Source organism: Suricata suricatta, chromosome 4 (genome assembly GCF_006229205.1).
Source record: "Suricata suricatta isolate VVHF042 chromosome 4, meerkat_22Aug2017_6uvM2_HiC, whole genome shotgun sequence".
Taxonomy (NCBI): domain Eukaryota; kingdom Metazoa; phylum Chordata; class Mammalia; order Carnivora; family Herpestidae; genus Suricata; species Suricata suricatta.
The window spans coordinates 11,341,200-11,359,980 of record NC_043703.1 but is presented as its reverse complement, the minus strand read 5'-3'; the positions used below and the strand labels follow the sequence as shown (position 1 = coordinate 11,359,980).

The 18,781-nt window shown below is 39.1% G+C and overlaps 1 protein-coding gene across 1 annotated transcript in view; it reads left to right on the top strand.

Annotated features, from left to right (window-relative positions):
• Nucleotides 1-18,781, top strand: part of TM9SF2 (transmembrane 9 superfamily member 2) — a 63,105-nt gene that overhangs the window by 17,677 nt on the left and 26,647 nt on the right. The window contains exons 4-9 of the mRNA XM_029938442.1: nucleotides 683-776; nucleotides 7,654-7,781; nucleotides 13,659-13,788; nucleotides 14,786-14,910; nucleotides 16,178-16,289; nucleotides 18,129-18,208. Of these exons, the coding sequence (XP_029794302.1) occupies nucleotides 683-776; nucleotides 7,654-7,781; nucleotides 13,659-13,788; nucleotides 14,786-14,910; nucleotides 16,178-16,289; nucleotides 18,129-18,208 (669 nt within the window). The remainder of the gene's footprint in view (nucleotides 1-682; nucleotides 777-7,653; nucleotides 7,782-13,658; nucleotides 13,789-14,785; nucleotides 14,911-16,177; nucleotides 16,290-18,128; nucleotides 18,209-18,781) is intronic.

Genomic DNA, 18,781 nt, shown 5'->3' with positions numbered 1-18,781 from the left:
TCTGTTGGGAAACTTATCTGTAGCCATCACTGCATGGGTCTTAAGTACTCCCGTTCATTCCAGAATGAACACACAACTCTCCTTAATCTTCTATAGCAAAGCTGAAATTTGACTCTAATGTTTAATGCAAATTATTTTAGAATCTGGTTAACAATACAAGGGAATTACAGAGAACCTGATAGCAGACTGAATGTGCCTTCTTCACAATTCCCTGTTCTCTAGGGCCTCTCGCCACGCTTCTCATGTTGGGATGTGTTCAGCATTGCTGAGGGATGAGGCAGAAACCCAGGGAACTTTGACATGTCTTCCTGGAATGTTATTATTAAGTAAAGTTTTGGATTAGAAAGTTAGAACAAAAGGAGATAAGTTATACAAAATTCCCTTGAAGAAGAAAGATACCAGTTTTATCATTGGAATGAGCAAAATAAGTATAATGTGTTAACTCTTTAAATCTGTAATTTACATCTTCATAAAAGATATTCAGACATCAGTTTTCTCAGGCGTAACTTTCTGATGTTTTGTCTTTTTTGCCTTGGAACTTGGAGTGTGAACATATTTCTTACTCACCTCTAGGGCTACTGGAATGATCAGTACTAAGTTTCTGCCTTCTAGAGTGCATAGGGCTTGATATGCCATTGTTTCCTTTCATGTGTAAAATCTTCCATACTTTCCCCCTCCCCAGGTTTGATTTTTGCCAAGCATCAGAAGGAAAACGCCCATCTGAAAATCTTGGTCAGGTGTTATTTGGGGAAAGAATTGAACCTTCACCGTATAAGGTTGGTATTCAGTGTTATATAAAGGTTAACTTGGTTGTTTCTTCCTTTCTCTTTCATTTGTCCTTTTTTCTTTTCTTTTTTCCCTTCCAGAAAAGCCTAAAATAACTTAGCTATTATAGCTGAAGAGGATTTCATTTCTCTTTTAGCTCGGGGATAATTTTTTTGGGGGGGATAATTTTTTAATGTTACGGTTTTGAAGGCTCCCTCTCCTCACCATATGTCCTAGACAGATTTGTCTTCACAAACATTCAAGTAGCAGTATTCTAAATGATGAGGTGGCAGCCCAAAGGAGCGTCCCCCGCGCCTGCCTGATGTTACCGAGGGACCAGACCCAGCCTCAGGCATGGGAAGTTGCCCCCGCTGCTCCGGCTCTCCTTCCTCCTTGGGAGAATTCATGCATATTTACCTGTTCCCCCTCACCAGGTGTGGCACCGCTTGGGTTCCCCCACTGGGGGTTTTGGGAAGCTAACCATTCTCTTTTGACCACTAAAAGTATATTTGGAATGTACTCAGTATATTTTAGAAACCAAACTAAGCACAATATAAGATACTCTCTTCAATGTATGTACTCTATCATCACCCAGAATTATTCCTTTTTTTAAGTTATTTATTAAAACAATTTTTTAATGTTTATTTTTGAGATAGAGTGTGCAAGCAAGAGAGGGGCAGAGAGAGAGGGAGACAAAATCTGAAGCAGGCTCCAGGCTCTGAGCTGTCAGCACAGAGCCTGACACAGGGCTTGAATCCATAAACCACGAAATCATGACCTGAGCTGAAGTCGGCCACTTAACTGACTAAGCCACCTCGGTGCCACTATGTATTTATTTTGAGAGAGACGGAGAGACTGCCAATGAGGAAGAGGTGGGGTGGGGGAGGGAGGGAGGGATGGAGAATCCCAGGCAGACTCCACACTGTCAGGGCAGAGCCCAGCGTGGGACTTGATCCCACAACTGTGAGATCCTGACCTGAGCTGAAATCAAGAGTTGGATGTTCAACCAACTGAGCCACTCCCGTGCCTCCTAGAATTTTTTTGTCTTTTAAATCTGTAAACACTTAAGCCCATTTTCCTTCCACATTGCGTAGTACCCTGTACATTTTACACTGTTCTCCTGCTACACAAAGAAAGATGCTCACTCTTTTTTAGAAAAATTAAACTAGTTTATCTTAACAATGTATCACCATATAGAAACTTAAATGGTGCAGAATAATACAAAATAAAAAGTAAACCTATCTTCCCCCAGTTTTACATCAGTTTCTTTTCTGACATTTCCCATGTACTTATAAGCATATATAAATAAAATTAGATTTACTTATTTATGATTTAACATATTCTGCACCGTGAATTTTTTCCTATAAGTCTCTACTTTGGACATCTGTCTGCATTCGTTTTAATTGCTGTAACTTGACTCTAGGTTTTTCCCCAGGCTAATTCCTGTCTCAATGTCTCATCCTTGTCTTCCGCGGCGTAGACCGTGGTTAGCTTCCTCCTCTGCTTCTCACGGAGCCCCGCCATCTATTTTCCTCGGCGCTCACTGTGCTGCGCGTCTGTCCGGCAAACCCCCACCACCCGCCTGACCCTCTCGCGCTGTACTTCACTGTGAAGCACGGGGGAAAGAGGCATAATGTGCAAGTTTAGTCCACATAAGTGTACAGTTGTGCAGTTTTTAGCCGTAAGTCCTCTTAAAATAATTATAATTAAAAATTTTCTACCCTGAAGATGCCAGTAATTTAAAATTTTTTCAGATACAGATTTGAAGGCATCTGGGAAGGAAGGAGCTCAAAGTATACGGACATGGGTATTAGTGCACGGCTAACCGATTGTGTATCATCTTAATTGTGTATCACTCCCTGGTGTGACAGGTTGAAAGATTACTATGGAAATTATTGCATTGTTTTTTATAGTAGAGGGTGACTTTCAGGCATATTTATTAAATTACACAACCTGGGGCACCTGGGTGGCTCAGTCAGTTAAGTGTCCGGCTTCGGCTCAGGTCATGATCTCATGGTTCGTGGGTTCGAGCCCCACGTCAGGCTCTGTGCTGACAGCTAGCTCAGAGCCTGGAGCCTGCTTTGGATTCTGTGTCTCTCTCTGACCCTCCCCTGCTCACCCTGTCTCTTTCTGTCTCTCAAAAATAAAAAAAATTAAAACATTAAAAAACATTTTTTAAATTACACAGTCACCTTAAGATATTCCTATATGGTGTCTCAGCCCCATCATTCTGTTTAGTCATGGCTTTGCCTTGAGGAAAGATGGAAGGGAAGAGCATCAGTAACATCTTCAGCCAACTTGAGGGACAGCAGGAGTTTCTCACAGTAAACGGCTCATAGCAGGTTGCAGATAAACAGAGGGAAGGCCCCCGGAAGAAGTTTTGTCCCTTTGGGGAAGAATTTAAGGACAAAGTACATCCATAGTAGGTTCACATTCAGGATATATTTATTTACAGGGAAAGACAACTTTGCTTATGCAAAGAACCCTTCTTTTAGGCCTAGTGCTTCACACATTTAATTTTGAACCAGGAGTTTATGTAAAATGGAGAAAGATGTGCATCTCACATTTTATATGAATTTCCTCGAAGTTTTTAGGATCAAGATCTGTGCTAAAACAAAATCTGTAAGTCCCCTAAGCTTAATGAGACAGAGTAAGCATTTCTTTTTTTTTTTTTATAAAGATGTTTATTTTTTAAGGTTTTAAAAAAATGTTTATTTATTTTTGAAGGAGCGAGAGACAGAGCATGAGCAGGGAAGGGGCAGAGAGAGGGGGAGACACAGAATTCGAAGCAGGCTTCAGGCTCTGAGCTGTCAGCCCAGAGCTGGACGTGGGGCTCAAACTCACAAACTGTGAGATCATGACCTGAGCCGAAGTCTGACGCTTAACCAACTGAGCCACCCAGGCACCCCTGAGCATGCATTTCTTAAACTAAGGCATAGGTAAACAGAAACATGGAGCTAAGAGATTAGATTTTTGACCAAGTCAGCGATAAATGCATTGACCCATACTTTTCAGTATTGATTCTTTGTCCTTTATTTTCATAGAGTTTTGCCTTATTTTATTTTTTAATGTTTATTGAGAGAGAGAGAGAGAGAAAGAAAGAGTTGGGGAGGGGCAGAGAGAGAGGGAGACACAGAATCTGAAGCAGGCCTCAAGCTCTGCACTGTCAGCACAGAACCTGACACAGGACTCCAACTCATGAATCACAAGATCATGACTTGAACTGAAGTTGGATGTTTAACCATCTGAGTCCCCCAGGTGCCCCTTATTTTTTTTTTATAGTTCATCATCAAGTTGGTTTCCATATAACACCCAGTGCTCTTCCTGGCAGGTGCCCTCCTCCATGTCCATCAACCCCCTTATTTTAGATCCACAGTAAGAACAATGGTGACAACTAGCAACAAAACAAAACTCCAAATCTGCTTTGCTGTCTTTTATCTATGACTCTGTTGAGGTCAGGAAAACAGAAAGACTGTTAGGTGAAGCTGGAGCCACATTCTCATGGTCGTAGAATCTCATCCCAGATCTCACCAGTCATCCTCACTCACCCACTCAGCTAATGCATTCCTGCCAGGCCCTGTGGCAGGTGTGGCACGCAGCAGGGACCAGAGACAAAAATCTCTGCCCTCATGTAGCTTATACTCTGATGAGGAGAAGGAAACAGAATGAATTACTAAAATATATAGTGTGTCAGCTGTGATGTAAAAACTATCAGAAATAAATCAGGGAAGGTGAATGAAGAATCGGCAATTTTAAGTGGGCCAGCGGAAGTCTTGCTGAGAAGGTGACATTTGAGCAAAAGACAGGAGGCAAGGAAAGGAGTGAACCATGTGACTCTCTGGGGGGAATGTTCTCTGTGAAGATAGCAACCAATGTCCCTGTGCTAAGATGTGAGCTTGCCCGGGGTGCCGAAGGTGCTGAAGAAAGTTGGTGTGACTTGAGCAAGTGACCAAGAGAGAATAGCAGGAGACGAGAGCAAAGAAACAATGGGACCACATCACACAGTGACTCCTGTGTAAGGACTTTGGCCCGTATATCGGAGCAGGATGGCTAACACTGAGAGGAACTGAGCAGGCTGCACTTGTCGCAGGGTGACTAGGGCTGCTGTGTTGAGGAGGCCGTGGGAGAGCAAGCAGAGAAGCCAGGAGACTGGTTAGGAGGCCGCCGCAACTGCTGAGATCTGTGTGACCTGATAGTAGCTCAGACCACGGGGTGGACGGGGAGGTGTAGTGATGTGATCGGAATCTCAGAAACTGGCTACGTTTTGAAGGCGGGGTCAGCAAAACAGCAATTACTAAGGGATGGCGTGTAGGGTGTGGACTTAACTGTTTTGTAGAATGGGACAGTCTCTGGGAAGAGCAAGTTCAGAGGGAGTGGGAAATTAGGCATCTAAGTACAGATGTGGAGTAAACACTTCAATATATGTGTCTGACATTTGGAGGAAGAGTGCAGCCTAGACATATACTTTTGAAAATCATCATCAGTGTATAAATGTTACTTAAAGTCCGGAATTGATGAGATCCCCAAGAGGGTGTGGGTATAGATAATGAAGAGAAGGAGTCCAAGGATTGAGCCCTGGGGCATTTGGTGCTGCTAGATGAGGAAGAGGAGAAGGACTCAGGGAAGGAGACTACCTCAGAGGTGGGAGGATTACATGACTTAATAAATGCTTATTATTGCGATTAAACATCCTCTGTAGTTTCACTCTTTTCCTTCACAGTTGAACAGAGTTAACTTCCCTAAACCCAGTAAGCATTGGATTGAGGCGTAAGATTTGCCACTTTTAGTATAACTAGCAATGTCTATGTCGGCTGAATTTAAGTTTGATTAAGGAATCCCTCTGATTCCTTAGTATGTGTACTTCTTTTTTTTTTTTCATTTTCCTCTCTTTAAAAAGGAACATACAAGGTGCATATAACGTTAAGAATATTAAATAATTGCACAGATACTGCTACATTTATAGAAGAAGCAATGTAGCCGAAACTAAACTTTTGGCTGACAGATGGCAGCAGTGGGCTGCACTTGAAGCACTTGCCTGTCCGCTCATGCGCCGAACCTGGTGTAGGTGTTTTAATCACCTGCAAACGATTGGACTGCTTAGAAGTGAAACGTCTGCAAGTTTTTTTTAAAACTCCCTGTAATAAAGTTGGAGTTTATTGAATGGCATACAATTACGGACTATATAGTTAGTTTAATAAATTACAGCCTTTAGAAAACTAGGAAATACATTTAAAATTTTTTTAACTTTTTAAAAAAATGTTTTTATTTATTTTTTAGAGAGAAAGAGAGACAGCATGAGTAGGGGAGGGTCAGAGAGAGAAGGAGTCACAGAATCTGAAGACAGGCTCCAGGCTCTGAGCTAGCTGTCAACACAGAGCCTGACACGGGGCTCGAACTCACAAACTGTGAGATCACGACCTAAGCCGAAGTTGGATGCTTAACTGAGTGAGCCACCCAGGCACCCCTAAAATTTTTTTTAATGCTTAATTATTTTTGAGAGAGAGAGAGAGGGAGACAGTGCAAGTGGGGGGGGGGCCAGAGAGGGGGAGGCCAACATGGGGCTCAAACCCACAAGCTTTAAGATCATGACCTAAGCCGAAGTCAGAGGCTTATCCAACTGAGACACTCAGAGGTGCCCTGGAAATATGTCTTTAAAATGAAAACATATGGGTGCCTGGGTGACTCAGTCAATTGAGCGTCTGACTTCAGCTCAGGTCACGATCTCTCAGTTTGGGGGTTTAAGCCCCACATCAGGTTCTGTGCTGACAGCTCAGAGCTTAGAGCCTGCTTCAGATTCTGTCTGTCTGTCTCTCTCTCTTTCTCTCTCTCTCTGCCCCTCTCCCACTCACACTGTCTCTCAAAAATAAAATTTAAATGTTAAAAAAATTTTTTTTTTATGGGGCGCCTGGGTGGCTCAGTCGGCTAAGCATCCGGCTTCGGCTCAGGCCATGATCTCATGGTTTGTGGGTTCGAGCCCCATGTCGGGTTCTGTGCTGACAGCTCAGAGCCTGGAGCCTGCTTCAGATTCTGTGTCTCCCTCACTCTCTGACCCTTCCCTGCTCTCTCTCCCTCTCTCTCTCTCTCTCTCTCTCAAAAATAAATAAAAACATTAAAAAATCTTTTGTTTAAATAAAATGACATATGGATCCTGATAAAGTAAACTTACATTATGCAGTATGTTATGAATACCATGATTTTTACACACGAAAGAAGTTGTAGGCTCCAAATTGGAGGAATCCTTCATGTTTTAACTTTTTAAACTATGAATTTTCGTTTAAACCTTATTATTTGTTTCAATTTTATTACTAAATAAGATCCTGAAAATTGGCAGTCTTTTCAAATGTGTATAAAAAGAGAATCGCGTTTACCCTGAGCTTTAGACATGAAATCTGACTTTTTCTTGTGCCATCGCAGTCTGTTACTCACTGCGGGGTCTCCATTACCTGGCCCATGGGGGTACTTAACCGACATCCAGCCAATGAACGTACGGGCATGAAAACTTGTCTGCTTATTACTAGAAAGTCTTCAACTCCATAATTTCAAAACATCAGAGGCCATTACTATAGAAAGACTGATGTTCCATTTTGTTCTACATGTGTTTTCCCCCTTCTAGAATTCATTTATATTTAAAAGGTGAGTGGATTGAAATTTTCAAAAATAAAAATAAAAACTGTTACTTATCAAACAAAAAATTGATTTAGATTTTTAGAGAAGCAGTAAGATTAAAATTTAAATTTGTAATTGAAAAATGAGAAATTTAAAAATATTTATTATCAATATTAATGCACTGAAGTAATTTGACGAGACTAGTATATTTATTCTGCTTACGGTGTAGGTGTGAAGGACCTCGATATTTCTTAATTTGCTTCTCACTTTATTTTAATCCAGTTTACATTTAATAAGGAGGAGACCTGCAAGCTTGTCTGTACAAAAACATACCACACAGAGAAAGCGGAAGACAAACAAAAGTTGGAATTCTTGAAAAAAAGCATGTTACTGAATTACCAACATCACTGGTAAGACCTGGAGATTTTGGGCTTTTGGTATTTTACCTTCCCAGATGAAACTTCTGTTCCATTGATTGTATAAATTCATTAATTCTATGACATAGAGCAAATCCATCAATTTCCCTTTTTTGTTGCTAGTCATAGTATGAAGTCTAACTTTTACATGCCAAGGAAGCTAAGCTTGATGGCTTAAAGTATCTCCTTTTAACTGCTTAGATGACTGTAATATCTGTACTTTATTGGTCAATAGACCTGGTGCCTAGAGTACTTCCTTTTTTCATGTGTACTTAACAGACGTATAGTTCTGCTTCGGGAAAAGGAAGTGGATCAGTCGTCTAGGAAAAAACCTGTTACTTTATACTTGCCGGCTATAAAAAAGACGGTGGGAAAACAAATTTAACCTTGTTCAGTGTTTGGTACATAGCAGCTACTTCAAATACAACAGTTATACTTTGAGTAAACGGTTTTTTATTTTATACACATGATGTTACATTACATTAACTAGTACCAGTTTATATTGCAATCAAAAAGCAGTTAAACTTATTTTATTTTTGCTTCTAAAATTGACTTGAAAAAATAAAGTAGATTGACTCTTTATACATAATTCAAATATACAATAATTTTTAAAGGGTCTAAAGATCCAACATTTGAAGTATGATCATTGTTAGTCTTCAAGATTTGCTGACAAATACCTTACTTACTGTTTGTGGGGTCCTAATTTACAAATGTTTTGCCTCTTCTAAAAAGTGTAAGGTACTAGAGACGTGAACAAGAAGACTATCTTCATGTACTTCCTCTTGATGTTTATCCTATCAGTATCTCAGGCTCTTTTGCCCAAGCAGGGGAAGTTAGGGACCACTGATGTCAGTTTGACATGCCCAGATCTTGTGGTTCAAATACTATGGTTGGAGGAGCCTGTCATTCTTTCTTGCCCCCTAAAAGTCCTAGGGAGGCCTTGGGTCACTTGCCCATCCGTGAACTAGTCTGTGATTAGCCAGACCTGGGTAGAATCGGTTGCAGTCTGCTAACCCAGATGAGAACAAGTTTCTCATAGCGGGACACCGTTAGAATCAGGAAGGACACTTGCCCGTTACACTTGTGTCGACTTCTTCCTCTCCTAAGCCTCAGTGCAAACAAGAACTTGAAATCTCCTCATTTCTTTGGCACTGTGAGAATGCTCCGTAATTGCTGAATCAGTGTGACTTGGGTACATTTGCTCATTCATAAGTAATTGAAATTTCCCTTGGTGTTTTCAGTTTGCTTCAAATTGTTCTTAAACAGCCTTCAAAATGCTATCTAATGCTCAGTTCTTAGAGTTTCATGGTATCCTCATCCACCTCCATTTACTCTAACAGCTAGTCATTTGTTGACAGAATGGAGGAGTGACTTCAGGCCTACCGGTGATTTTTAGCTAGTTCCTCTACCCCCTGTTCTTGGAATACTGTCGAGAGGCTCCTGCAGATACGAGAAGCACCTCTTCAGTGGCTTCCTCACTTCAGTAAAATACTTAGAAATATTTTTAACTAATTCATGATGCAATTTACATAGGTACTATTTGATGCCAAAATGCATAATAATAAGAATAAACAATTTAATATAGTTTTTGAAGTTAGCATTCGAACAATGAAACTGATTCAGTAATTTGTGATACGTTTATCAGTTGCACACTTAAACTATATTCTGCCTAAAAAACTTGAAACTAGCTGGTGAATAATCGTTTTCTTGCTGTATTAGAAGAGTTTATGGAGCACCTACCTGGGGGGCTCAATTAGTTGAGCATCCGACTTCGCTCAGGTCATGATCTCACAGTTTGTGGGTTTGAGCCTCATATCAGGCTCTGTGCTGACAGCTTGGAGCCTGCCTCAAATTCTGTCTTTCTCTCTCTCCCTCTTCCTCTCCCCCCCCCACCCCCCTGCTCACACTCTATCTCCCTTTCTCTCATATATCAATAATAAACATGAAAAAAATTTTTTTGAAGTATATGATTTCAGGTCTGAATCTATTAGCAAAACTCTAAGCCATATCACAAATATATCACCTGGAATTGTTGACAGTGGGCTTTAGTCTTTATATTTTTCATTTTAATGTTTATTTTTGAAAGAGAGAGAGAAACAGTTTGAGCAAGGGAGGGGCAGAGAGAGAGGGAGACACAGAATCCGAATCAGACTCCAGGCTCTGAGCTGTCAGCACAGAGCCCGACACAGAGTTCAAATCCACAAACTGCGAGATCATGACCTGAGCCAAAGTCCGATGCTTAACCGACTAAGGCACCCAGGCACCCCTGGGCTTTAGTCTTTAAATCAGTACATTACACATTTGGAAAATCTTGGTTCACATTGATGAATTTAATTAAATCTCAAGTTGAGTGTATTTCTGTCTTTGACTTACTTCAAAAAGTTTTTACAGTGTAATTTGATTTTCAGCATAGATACCAGAGTTGACGGAGATAAAATAGCATGAACCTATAGAAATTTGAAAGACCTTTAAAAGTATAGTGTTCTGTTGTGGAATTTTATTGTGAATGCAGCACTTCTTAATCACCTTTGTACTGAGACATTTTGGGGAGAGCATTAATTATTTTCTAAATTACAAAACAATATATATATGCCTGTGAAAAAACACAAGCAGCACAGGAAAATGTTAAATGAAAAGTAAGTATCTTCTACCACCCTCAGCTTCTTTAATCCTGTTCCCCAGAGGTAGCCCTGGTGTTGCTCATGTGTTCCCAGATAGTCTGTGTGCGTGCAGGCACGTGACAGGAGGGGACCTTTTTAAAATAATGCAGCTGAAATACTGTACATGTTATTCTGCAACTTGCTGATTTCTTTTAAGACAATGCGGGCATTTGTCCAGGCAAAGCACATCTATAGATCTTTGTCTACCTTATTCTTTTCATAATCGTGTAGTCTTACATTCATGAATGAACCGTAGTTCTTCTCCCATGACATTTTTTTTACTTATATCAAACTAAATTTAAAAAAATTTAAAGCAGTTTATTGTCTAGTTGGTTTCCATATAACACCCAGTGCTCATCCCAACAAGTGCCCTTCTCCATGCCCATCACCCACTTTCCCCTCTTCCTCCCCTCGTCAACCCTCAGCTAGTTCTCAGTATTTAAGAGTCTCTTATGGTTTGCCTCCCTCCCTCCCTTCCCTTAACTGCTTTTTCCCCTTCCCCTCCCCCGTGGTCCTCTGTTAAGTTTCTCCAGTTCCACATGAGTGAAGACATACCCCAGTGACATTTTTAACCATACTGCCTTTTAAATGATTAGAATGACTGAATATTAGCTAATATGCCAACCCATTATAGAGAACAGTTCATTAAGAACAGTTAACTTTCTTATCTAAATTAATGAATATTTTAAATTCTAATTTGGGATGTTAGAACACAATTTGTGGATTTTCTTGGCTTGCTGTGTCCTAAGCTACTTTTTGATTCTTGAGACTAGTGTTTGATACCAGCACCAGGCACCGAGTTCACTTCAGCTATACTCTGCGTGGTTTGTGCTTAGACTTCTTGCTCAAGTTTCCAGGTGTTTGTGACATTTATAGAAGTATAATTATAACTGTAACTAGTTATCATAGTACTTAAATTTTCTAGGTTCATAGTTTATTGGACGGAGAGGAGTGTTGGAAGGTATTTCAGTGTAGTCAGTTCTAATCCGGGATCGCAGCAAGCTAGTACTGGGGGAGTGTTTTCAAAAATTCAAAATCCTAATAGATAGTGTCAGCGTACCTTTGTTAAACTACATAGAGTAACTTAGGTGCCAGGCTTCTTTGCTTTTAGCTGTGGTTTTCTGGTGTATTGTGGTAACAAGAGTTATTCTGTTCTGATCGGAGACTCTGGGAATTTAATTTATTGGGAAAAAATAGGTGAGGCTTCGTAGAACTGTTTTAAATGGAGTCCATGGAGGTTAGAGGAAAATAATGGAAAGGAGTCCTTGATGGTAAAAAAAAAAAATAGGGTCCTGTCATTCAACCTTTATCCTTTTGAGTCCTCCCTTTTGCTGTATCAGATTGAAAATAAGATTTTTGGTATTTTTGGTGTTAATAGTTTAAAAAATTACTATTCCCTGGGGCGCCTGCATGGCTCAGTCAGTTGGGCGTCCGACTTTGGCTCAGTCATGATCTCACAGGTTGTGAGTTCGAGCCCCACGTCAGGCTCTGTACTGACAGATCAGAGCCTGGAGCCTGCTTCAGATTCTTTCTCCCCCTCTCTCTGCCCCTCTCCAGCTCATGCTCTATCTCATTCTGTCTCTCATTAATAAATAAATGTTACAAAATTTTTTTTAAATTACTACTCCCTAACTTATTAGCAAGGCAGTAATTGAAAATTATATTCTTTTAATTTTATTACATTTATTTCCAAGTGTTTGTTGTTTTTTTAAAATGCTTCCTATTACCAGGAAGAGGTTATTGTGTCAAGGCATTATGCAAATGATAAACTTAAGATGCTTGCTTTTAAAAAGCCTTAAATTGCTCCTTAATTTCTCATTTGGTAGCTAACACTATAATTTTTATGTAGTACTTTGTCTGCTATCATAGCATAAAGATATTATAATTAATATATTGTATATATTCATTAAATGAATTTCATTCTTTAAAAAAATTAAAGCAATTAACGAATTATTTAAGCTACCAGAAAATCTGAATTATTTATTTTATATAGCATTATTTTATGCTTCTAATATTTTATAGTCTTTCCATGGGAACTGCTAGCCTGCTGGCTGTAATAATAAGCAACTTAATAGTGTAGGTGATTCTAAAATTTGGTATATTGGGTACTATTTAATAGCATTTAAATGTGACGAGACATGTTTTATTAGGTCATTAACGTACACCTTGGGTGCATATAGAATCATAATGTTACTTCCTAAGGCATACATTAATTAACAAATAAAACATGCCCTGGAGTCATCTTATGACTGTAATATAGCTAGTCTATTTTTAGCAGTTTTTTTTAATTTGTATCCTGTGGTGTGCTCTTGGCATTGGGGACCACATGCTCGGACTTCAATGTGGTTAGACAGTGCTGCAGAACCTTTTTCTTTACCTATTCTTTATTTTTAATCCCCTCTAGTTTTATAGCAGCATTTCTTTTAAACGTAAGTTGGATTTACACAATTTTATTAGATAGTACTATAATTTTCACTTTTTCATCTGGCGCTTAAGTTGAATATTTTTCCATCTTGCAGTTATGTTCTTCCCCTTTTTATTGAATTACCTCGTAGTAAAGGACATTTGCTTCTTTTTTTTTTTTTTGAATTTTTTTTAATGCTTTTTATTTATTTTTGAGAGACAGAGAGAGACAGCTGGAGAAGGGGAGGGTCAGAGAGAGAGGGAGATACAGAATCTGAAACAGGCTCCAGGCTCTGAGCTAGCTGTCAGCACAGAGCCCGACGTGGGGCTCTAACCCACGAACCGTGAGATCTGACCTGAGTGGAAGCCAGACGCTTAAGCGACTGAGCCACCCAGGCGCCCCAGGACATTTGCTTCTCTGCTGTTCCATTAAACTGTTCTCAAGGAACTAGATATATTGCTTTGCATCTAATTTAGAGCTTTTGAATGTTCTGCAAAAGGTAAATTATACTTAACAGGTCTAGATGATGATATTAAATTAGCAACTGCAGTAAATTAATTTATAAAACTCCCTTTCCTATATACATTTATAGTTTCAAAGAAGCTATAAAGTCTTTTTCTTCACTACAGTGTATCAATATTGGCATAATGCTATTGCTTATGAAATACTACATTTTATCAAAATTCTTTTATTGTACTTTGAAGGCATTTATAAATACCTAAATTCTATGAAGTGGTAACACAGCCTTGAGCAGTATTTGTTAGTCATGTTTGATGATTTCTAATTTGACTTTTCTTCTGTGCTTAGGATTGTGGATAATATGCCTGTCACGTGGTGTTACGATGTGGAGGATGGTCAGAGGTTCTGTAATCCTGGATTTCCTATTGGCTGTTATATTACAGATAAAGGCCATGCAAAAGATGCCTGTGTGATTAATGTGAGTTCGTGAAAAAAACTCTATGCTACTTTTTAAATATATGTTTTTTTTTGTAGAAGGATTCAATCTTTACCTGGACAAAATTGGTTACATTCATTGTATGATTTGCATGGCTGAAGTGTGATTTGTTACTTAGATCTTAAACTTAACCCAGATTAACAATAAATAAATTTGACTCTAGCACTAAAATAATTTAGATTCATTTCAGCATTCACTGAGAGTGTCTGTTATGTGCTAAGCACTAGGCTAAGGGCTAGGACTTTGTATGTCTTGATTCTATTAAAAGTTAGACTCATAAATCTTATATATATTTTAAAAAAGATTATTGGAGTGCCAAAAAGACCTCATTATAAACCCATGAAATTTGTATTATAAATTTAAGTCCATAAAATAATGTATTGCAAGAATTTGGTATTATACCATTTCTTAAAAGGTAAATGCCTTTATAGGCATTTTTTATATTTAAAAACAATAATAAAGACATTAATATAGAAAGCATTAAAATTTTGGGGGATATGTATTAAATTCTATGGAATCCTGATTTAATCTGTTAGTATGCTGGGTAGTATAAGTTAGCATAAGCGTGATCATGAAACTGGTTTTGCTAATGCTTTTGGGAGAGTTGACCACACACACCTAAATAATCTAGGTTGTTGGTGTAGTCTGAAGTTACAAACTTCTATGTTGAAATGTGTAGGATTTAGCATGTTCATAACATGTAATAATTTGTTTTATGATATGTGTAAGATAGAAAATATTAGTTGTGTTCTTTTTAATGGGTATTTATATGTAAGAATTAAAATATTAAAGAAGCATAATTTGTACTCTGCCAATTAATTTTGGCTTTTGGAGAGCTTAAGCTTAAAACTTAAATGTTTTTATGAGGAAGGATTAAAACTCTGCCTAGCTCAAATTTTCCTACTTGTTGTGCCTCATGTTAAAGTTTTGTTTTGACTCTTGCACAGCCAGTTTTCTACCTTTAAGTTTTGTTCCACAGTCAGAATTCCATGAAAGAGATACATTTTACATCTTCAACCACGTTGATATCAAAATATACTATCATGTTGTTGAAACTGGGTCCATGGGAGCAAGATTAGTGGCTGCCAAACTTGAACCAAAAAGGTAACTCTACAACAAGATAAAAAGTAAATAATGTGGGGATGCCTGGTCGCTCAGTCCTCAGTCGGAAGAGCATGTGACTCTTTATCTTGAGGTCATGAATTTGAGCCCCACATTGGGTGTAGAGATTACTTAAAAAATTAAGTAAAATAAAGGGGGAGAGGTGCATGACTGGCTCAGACAGTGGAGCATGCGACTCCTTATCTCAGTGTCACGAGTTCAAGCCACATTTTGGTCGTAGAACTTACTTTAAAAAACTAAATGAAAATAAAATAGTAAGTAAGTAATATGAGTGAAATTATTCCCAAAGAAAAAATATTTGGGGCCCAGTTAACTTTTTTAAAATCAGTATTCTGGCATTTCGGAACTGATTTTACTAAAACTCCCTTTAGTGTGATTTGTTGCTGAGCTGCGGGTTGTCCAGAGAAACCAGACAGAATGTTTTTCCTGTTACGGCAAGTGGTCAAGCCAAGGTGTCTTTGTTTTGGTTTTCAATCAGGAAGTTTTGACAGCTTTTCTGTGTCCCCCTGAACGGAGAACGTGAGTGGTTGGCACAGAGTTCCCTCTTCCAGTGGAAAAGCATTGCCTCCAGTATTTGCAACTTGACCGCTCCTCAGATGCCCAAATGAGCTGATTTTTTTAAGTAATCTCTCTACCCAACGTGAGACTGGAACTTACAACCCCTGAGGTCAAGAGTTCCAGGCTCTAATGAGTGAGCCCACTGGGCGCCCCCTAAGCAGGCTGGTTGGTGCTGTCATTTCCAAAGTCCCCGTGCAGTGCTAGATACCAGAGTGTGACAGGAGCATTGCGAGAGCATGTCTTCAAGGTTCAGTATTTTTAGTGTGAAAGTACCTGTCTGTATTTGTGAGTTCCTTTTTTGACTGAGTATTCCATTTTTTCCATGAACCCCCATTGAAGTAGTCTTTTTCCCATGCTGCTGTTGGTAAAGAAATGCATGCCATTGTCAGATGGCAGTTAATTTAAACTCCCTCCGTGTTTATTTTTATTGTTTTAAAAATATATAATGCTCTTCAAGTATAATGCTTTTAAAAGTTTGTTTCTAATTTTGAGTAACAAGGTTCTTACATATACTTAGAACTAAGCCTATTATATATATGAAACAAATATTTCTGCTATTGAAAGTGACATAAATAATTTCACCCTTGACTATCAGTAGCATTATAAAATATGTTTAAAATCTCTATAATATTTACCCCTTGTTTTTTAACTGTACTTGATCAGCATCTTGCCAAAATGTTTCCTCCCACAGCTTTAAACATACCCATACAGATAAACCGGACTGCTCTGGCCCCCCCATGGATATAAGTAACAAGGCTTCTGGGGAGATCAAAATTGCTTATACTTATTCTGTTAGCTTCCAGGTGAGTTTGTTTTTATCTCTAGTATTACTCAGAAATTGATTCTAACTTCATACTACTTAAACTAATTAAAAATATTAATGATTAACCTTGTCAAATAGATAAGCTTTTAATGAACTGATTTGGAAGTTTGTCAGTACACCAGGCAACATAATCACCCTAAAAACTAAGTCTCCACTTAAATGAGAAGTATAGTCAATTGGAGAATTGAACCTGATTAAGTGTTAAGTCGTAAGAGATACATAGAAAACAAAAGGTAGAAAATAGACATGGAGGTCGGTTGGGGCACTTGGGTGACTCGGTTAAGCATCCTCAGGTCATGAGCTCACAGTTCATGAATTGGAGCCCTGCACTGGGCTCTCTGCTGTCAGCATGGAGTTGGCCTCAGATCCTCTTTCCCCTTCTCTCTCTGCCCCTCCTCCACTCATTCCCTCCCCGCCCCCAAAATAAATACGTAAACTTAAAACAAATCTTTAGTGGTGCCTGGGTGACTCATTCAGTTAAGCGGCTGATGCTTGGTGTCAGCTCAGGTCGTGATCTCACAGCCCTGCATTGAACTCTATGCTGACAATGTGTAGCCTGCATGGGATTCTGTCTCTCTCTCTCTGCCCCTCCCATACACGTCCTCTCTCTGCCTCTGTCTCATACTCTCTCTCTCAAAATAAGTAAAGAAACTTTAAAAAAATATTTAAGAAAAGGGGGGCATCTGAGTGGCTCAGTCAGTTGAGTGACCAACTTCAGTTGAGGTCATGATCTCAGGGCTTGTGAATTTGAGCCCCACATGGGCTTGCTGCTGTTAGCACAGAGCCCACTTCTGATGCTCTGTCCCGGTCTCTCTCTGCCACTTCCCTGCTGGTGCTCGCTCTCTCAAAAATAAACAAAACGTTAAAGAAGTTAAAAAGAAATAAATGAAAACAAAAGAAAATAGGCACAGAGGGTGGTATGAAAATGTCAAAGAATTATGCAACAAGCATTTGGGAGAGCAACACAATTTTTTCTTCTAAAGTTTATTTTTGAGAGAGAGCAGGAGCATGGGAGGGGCAGACAGAGAGAAGAGAGAGAATTCCAATCAGGCTCCACCGGCACAGAGCCTGACATGGGGCTTAAACCCATGAACCGTGAGATCATGACCTGAGCCGCAACCAAGAGTCAGATGCTTAACACCACTGAGCCATCCAGGTGTCCCAGCAACACTGTTTTTAAGTCTGGATTAGTATAAACTTTAATTGAGAATTTCCTGATGGTAGATGGTTTGTATAGATTCTTAGGGAATCAAGGAAGTGTTTTCATTAATGGAGAAGTTTCTTAAGGAAGAAGTTCATTTTATGAGAATCTTAGGAAGTATTCCACCTCTGTTTTTAATAAACTATCTTGCCAGTTGAATGTAGTTGAGACATTTACTCTCCCTATGTAGGGTGTAATTTCATAAGCCTAGTGCAACAAACACTATGTATTTCCTCTTAGGCATTAAGAGTTCTTTGTGGATGACACCTGCCAGCCACTCAGTGTATCTGAGTTATGACTCTGGTGTCTCAGTGTCGTGGGTAGATGGCATTAAAGGGTGTAAAGAATAAGTTACACCCCGCAAGACTTTTTAAAAAGTACAGGTAACTAGGTACTTTTAGGAATTCTCATTTTTATTTGCTGCTTAATCTCATTTTGATTTTCCCCAAAGCTTGAGTTAGAGCTAAACTCCCTTAAACTGACTAAACCAAGTTATTATAATGAGAAATTACATTTGTTAATTGAATGGAAGGTCAGGCTTTGAGTAGAAATGTTTGGATTCTTAACATTCTTTGTCAGCTTAATGAGTTTTGTTTTGTTTTGCTTTTTTCCCCCTAGGAAGATAAAAACATCAGGTGGGCTTCTAGATGGGACTATATCCTGGAATCTATGCCTCACACCCACATTCAGTGGTTTAGGTAAGAGGACAGAGTTAATTCTCGGGGTGCTTTGTGCTCATTCTGTATTTTGTCCCTTTGAATATTACCTTTGCTCTGTAATTTTCTCCAGTTATCCAGAAGTCTAGGCTTTTGAATTAGATAGCTTGTGTTCGATCCTGGCTTTAAATCACTGGTTATAAGTCAGTCCAGGCCACCCAGTTTCTTAAGAGTCCCATTTCTTCATATAGAGTCACCTGCTTCCCAAGACTGTCCCCGAGGATTAAAGGAGATAATGAAACAGAGCATCTGAGCACCTTACCTGAGATGGAAGAGTGCTCACACAGAAGCTATTGCTCGTGTTATATCTACTTACACTTATTCTCTCTTCAAAGCATGATTCAAAACTTTTGTCTGGAAAGCTATTCGTGGTGCCATGTCTCCTTTTTCTATTTTGTTGACGGCCTTTTGACACTCATTAATTTATTGAATAGATTTGTCATAATTTCTTGATACAGACCTTTGTTGGTTCTTGCAGCGTTGTATTTATATGCGTATAGTGGCTATTTAATAATAATAACCATAGATTTAAAAAAATTCTAGTTCTTGGAGCGC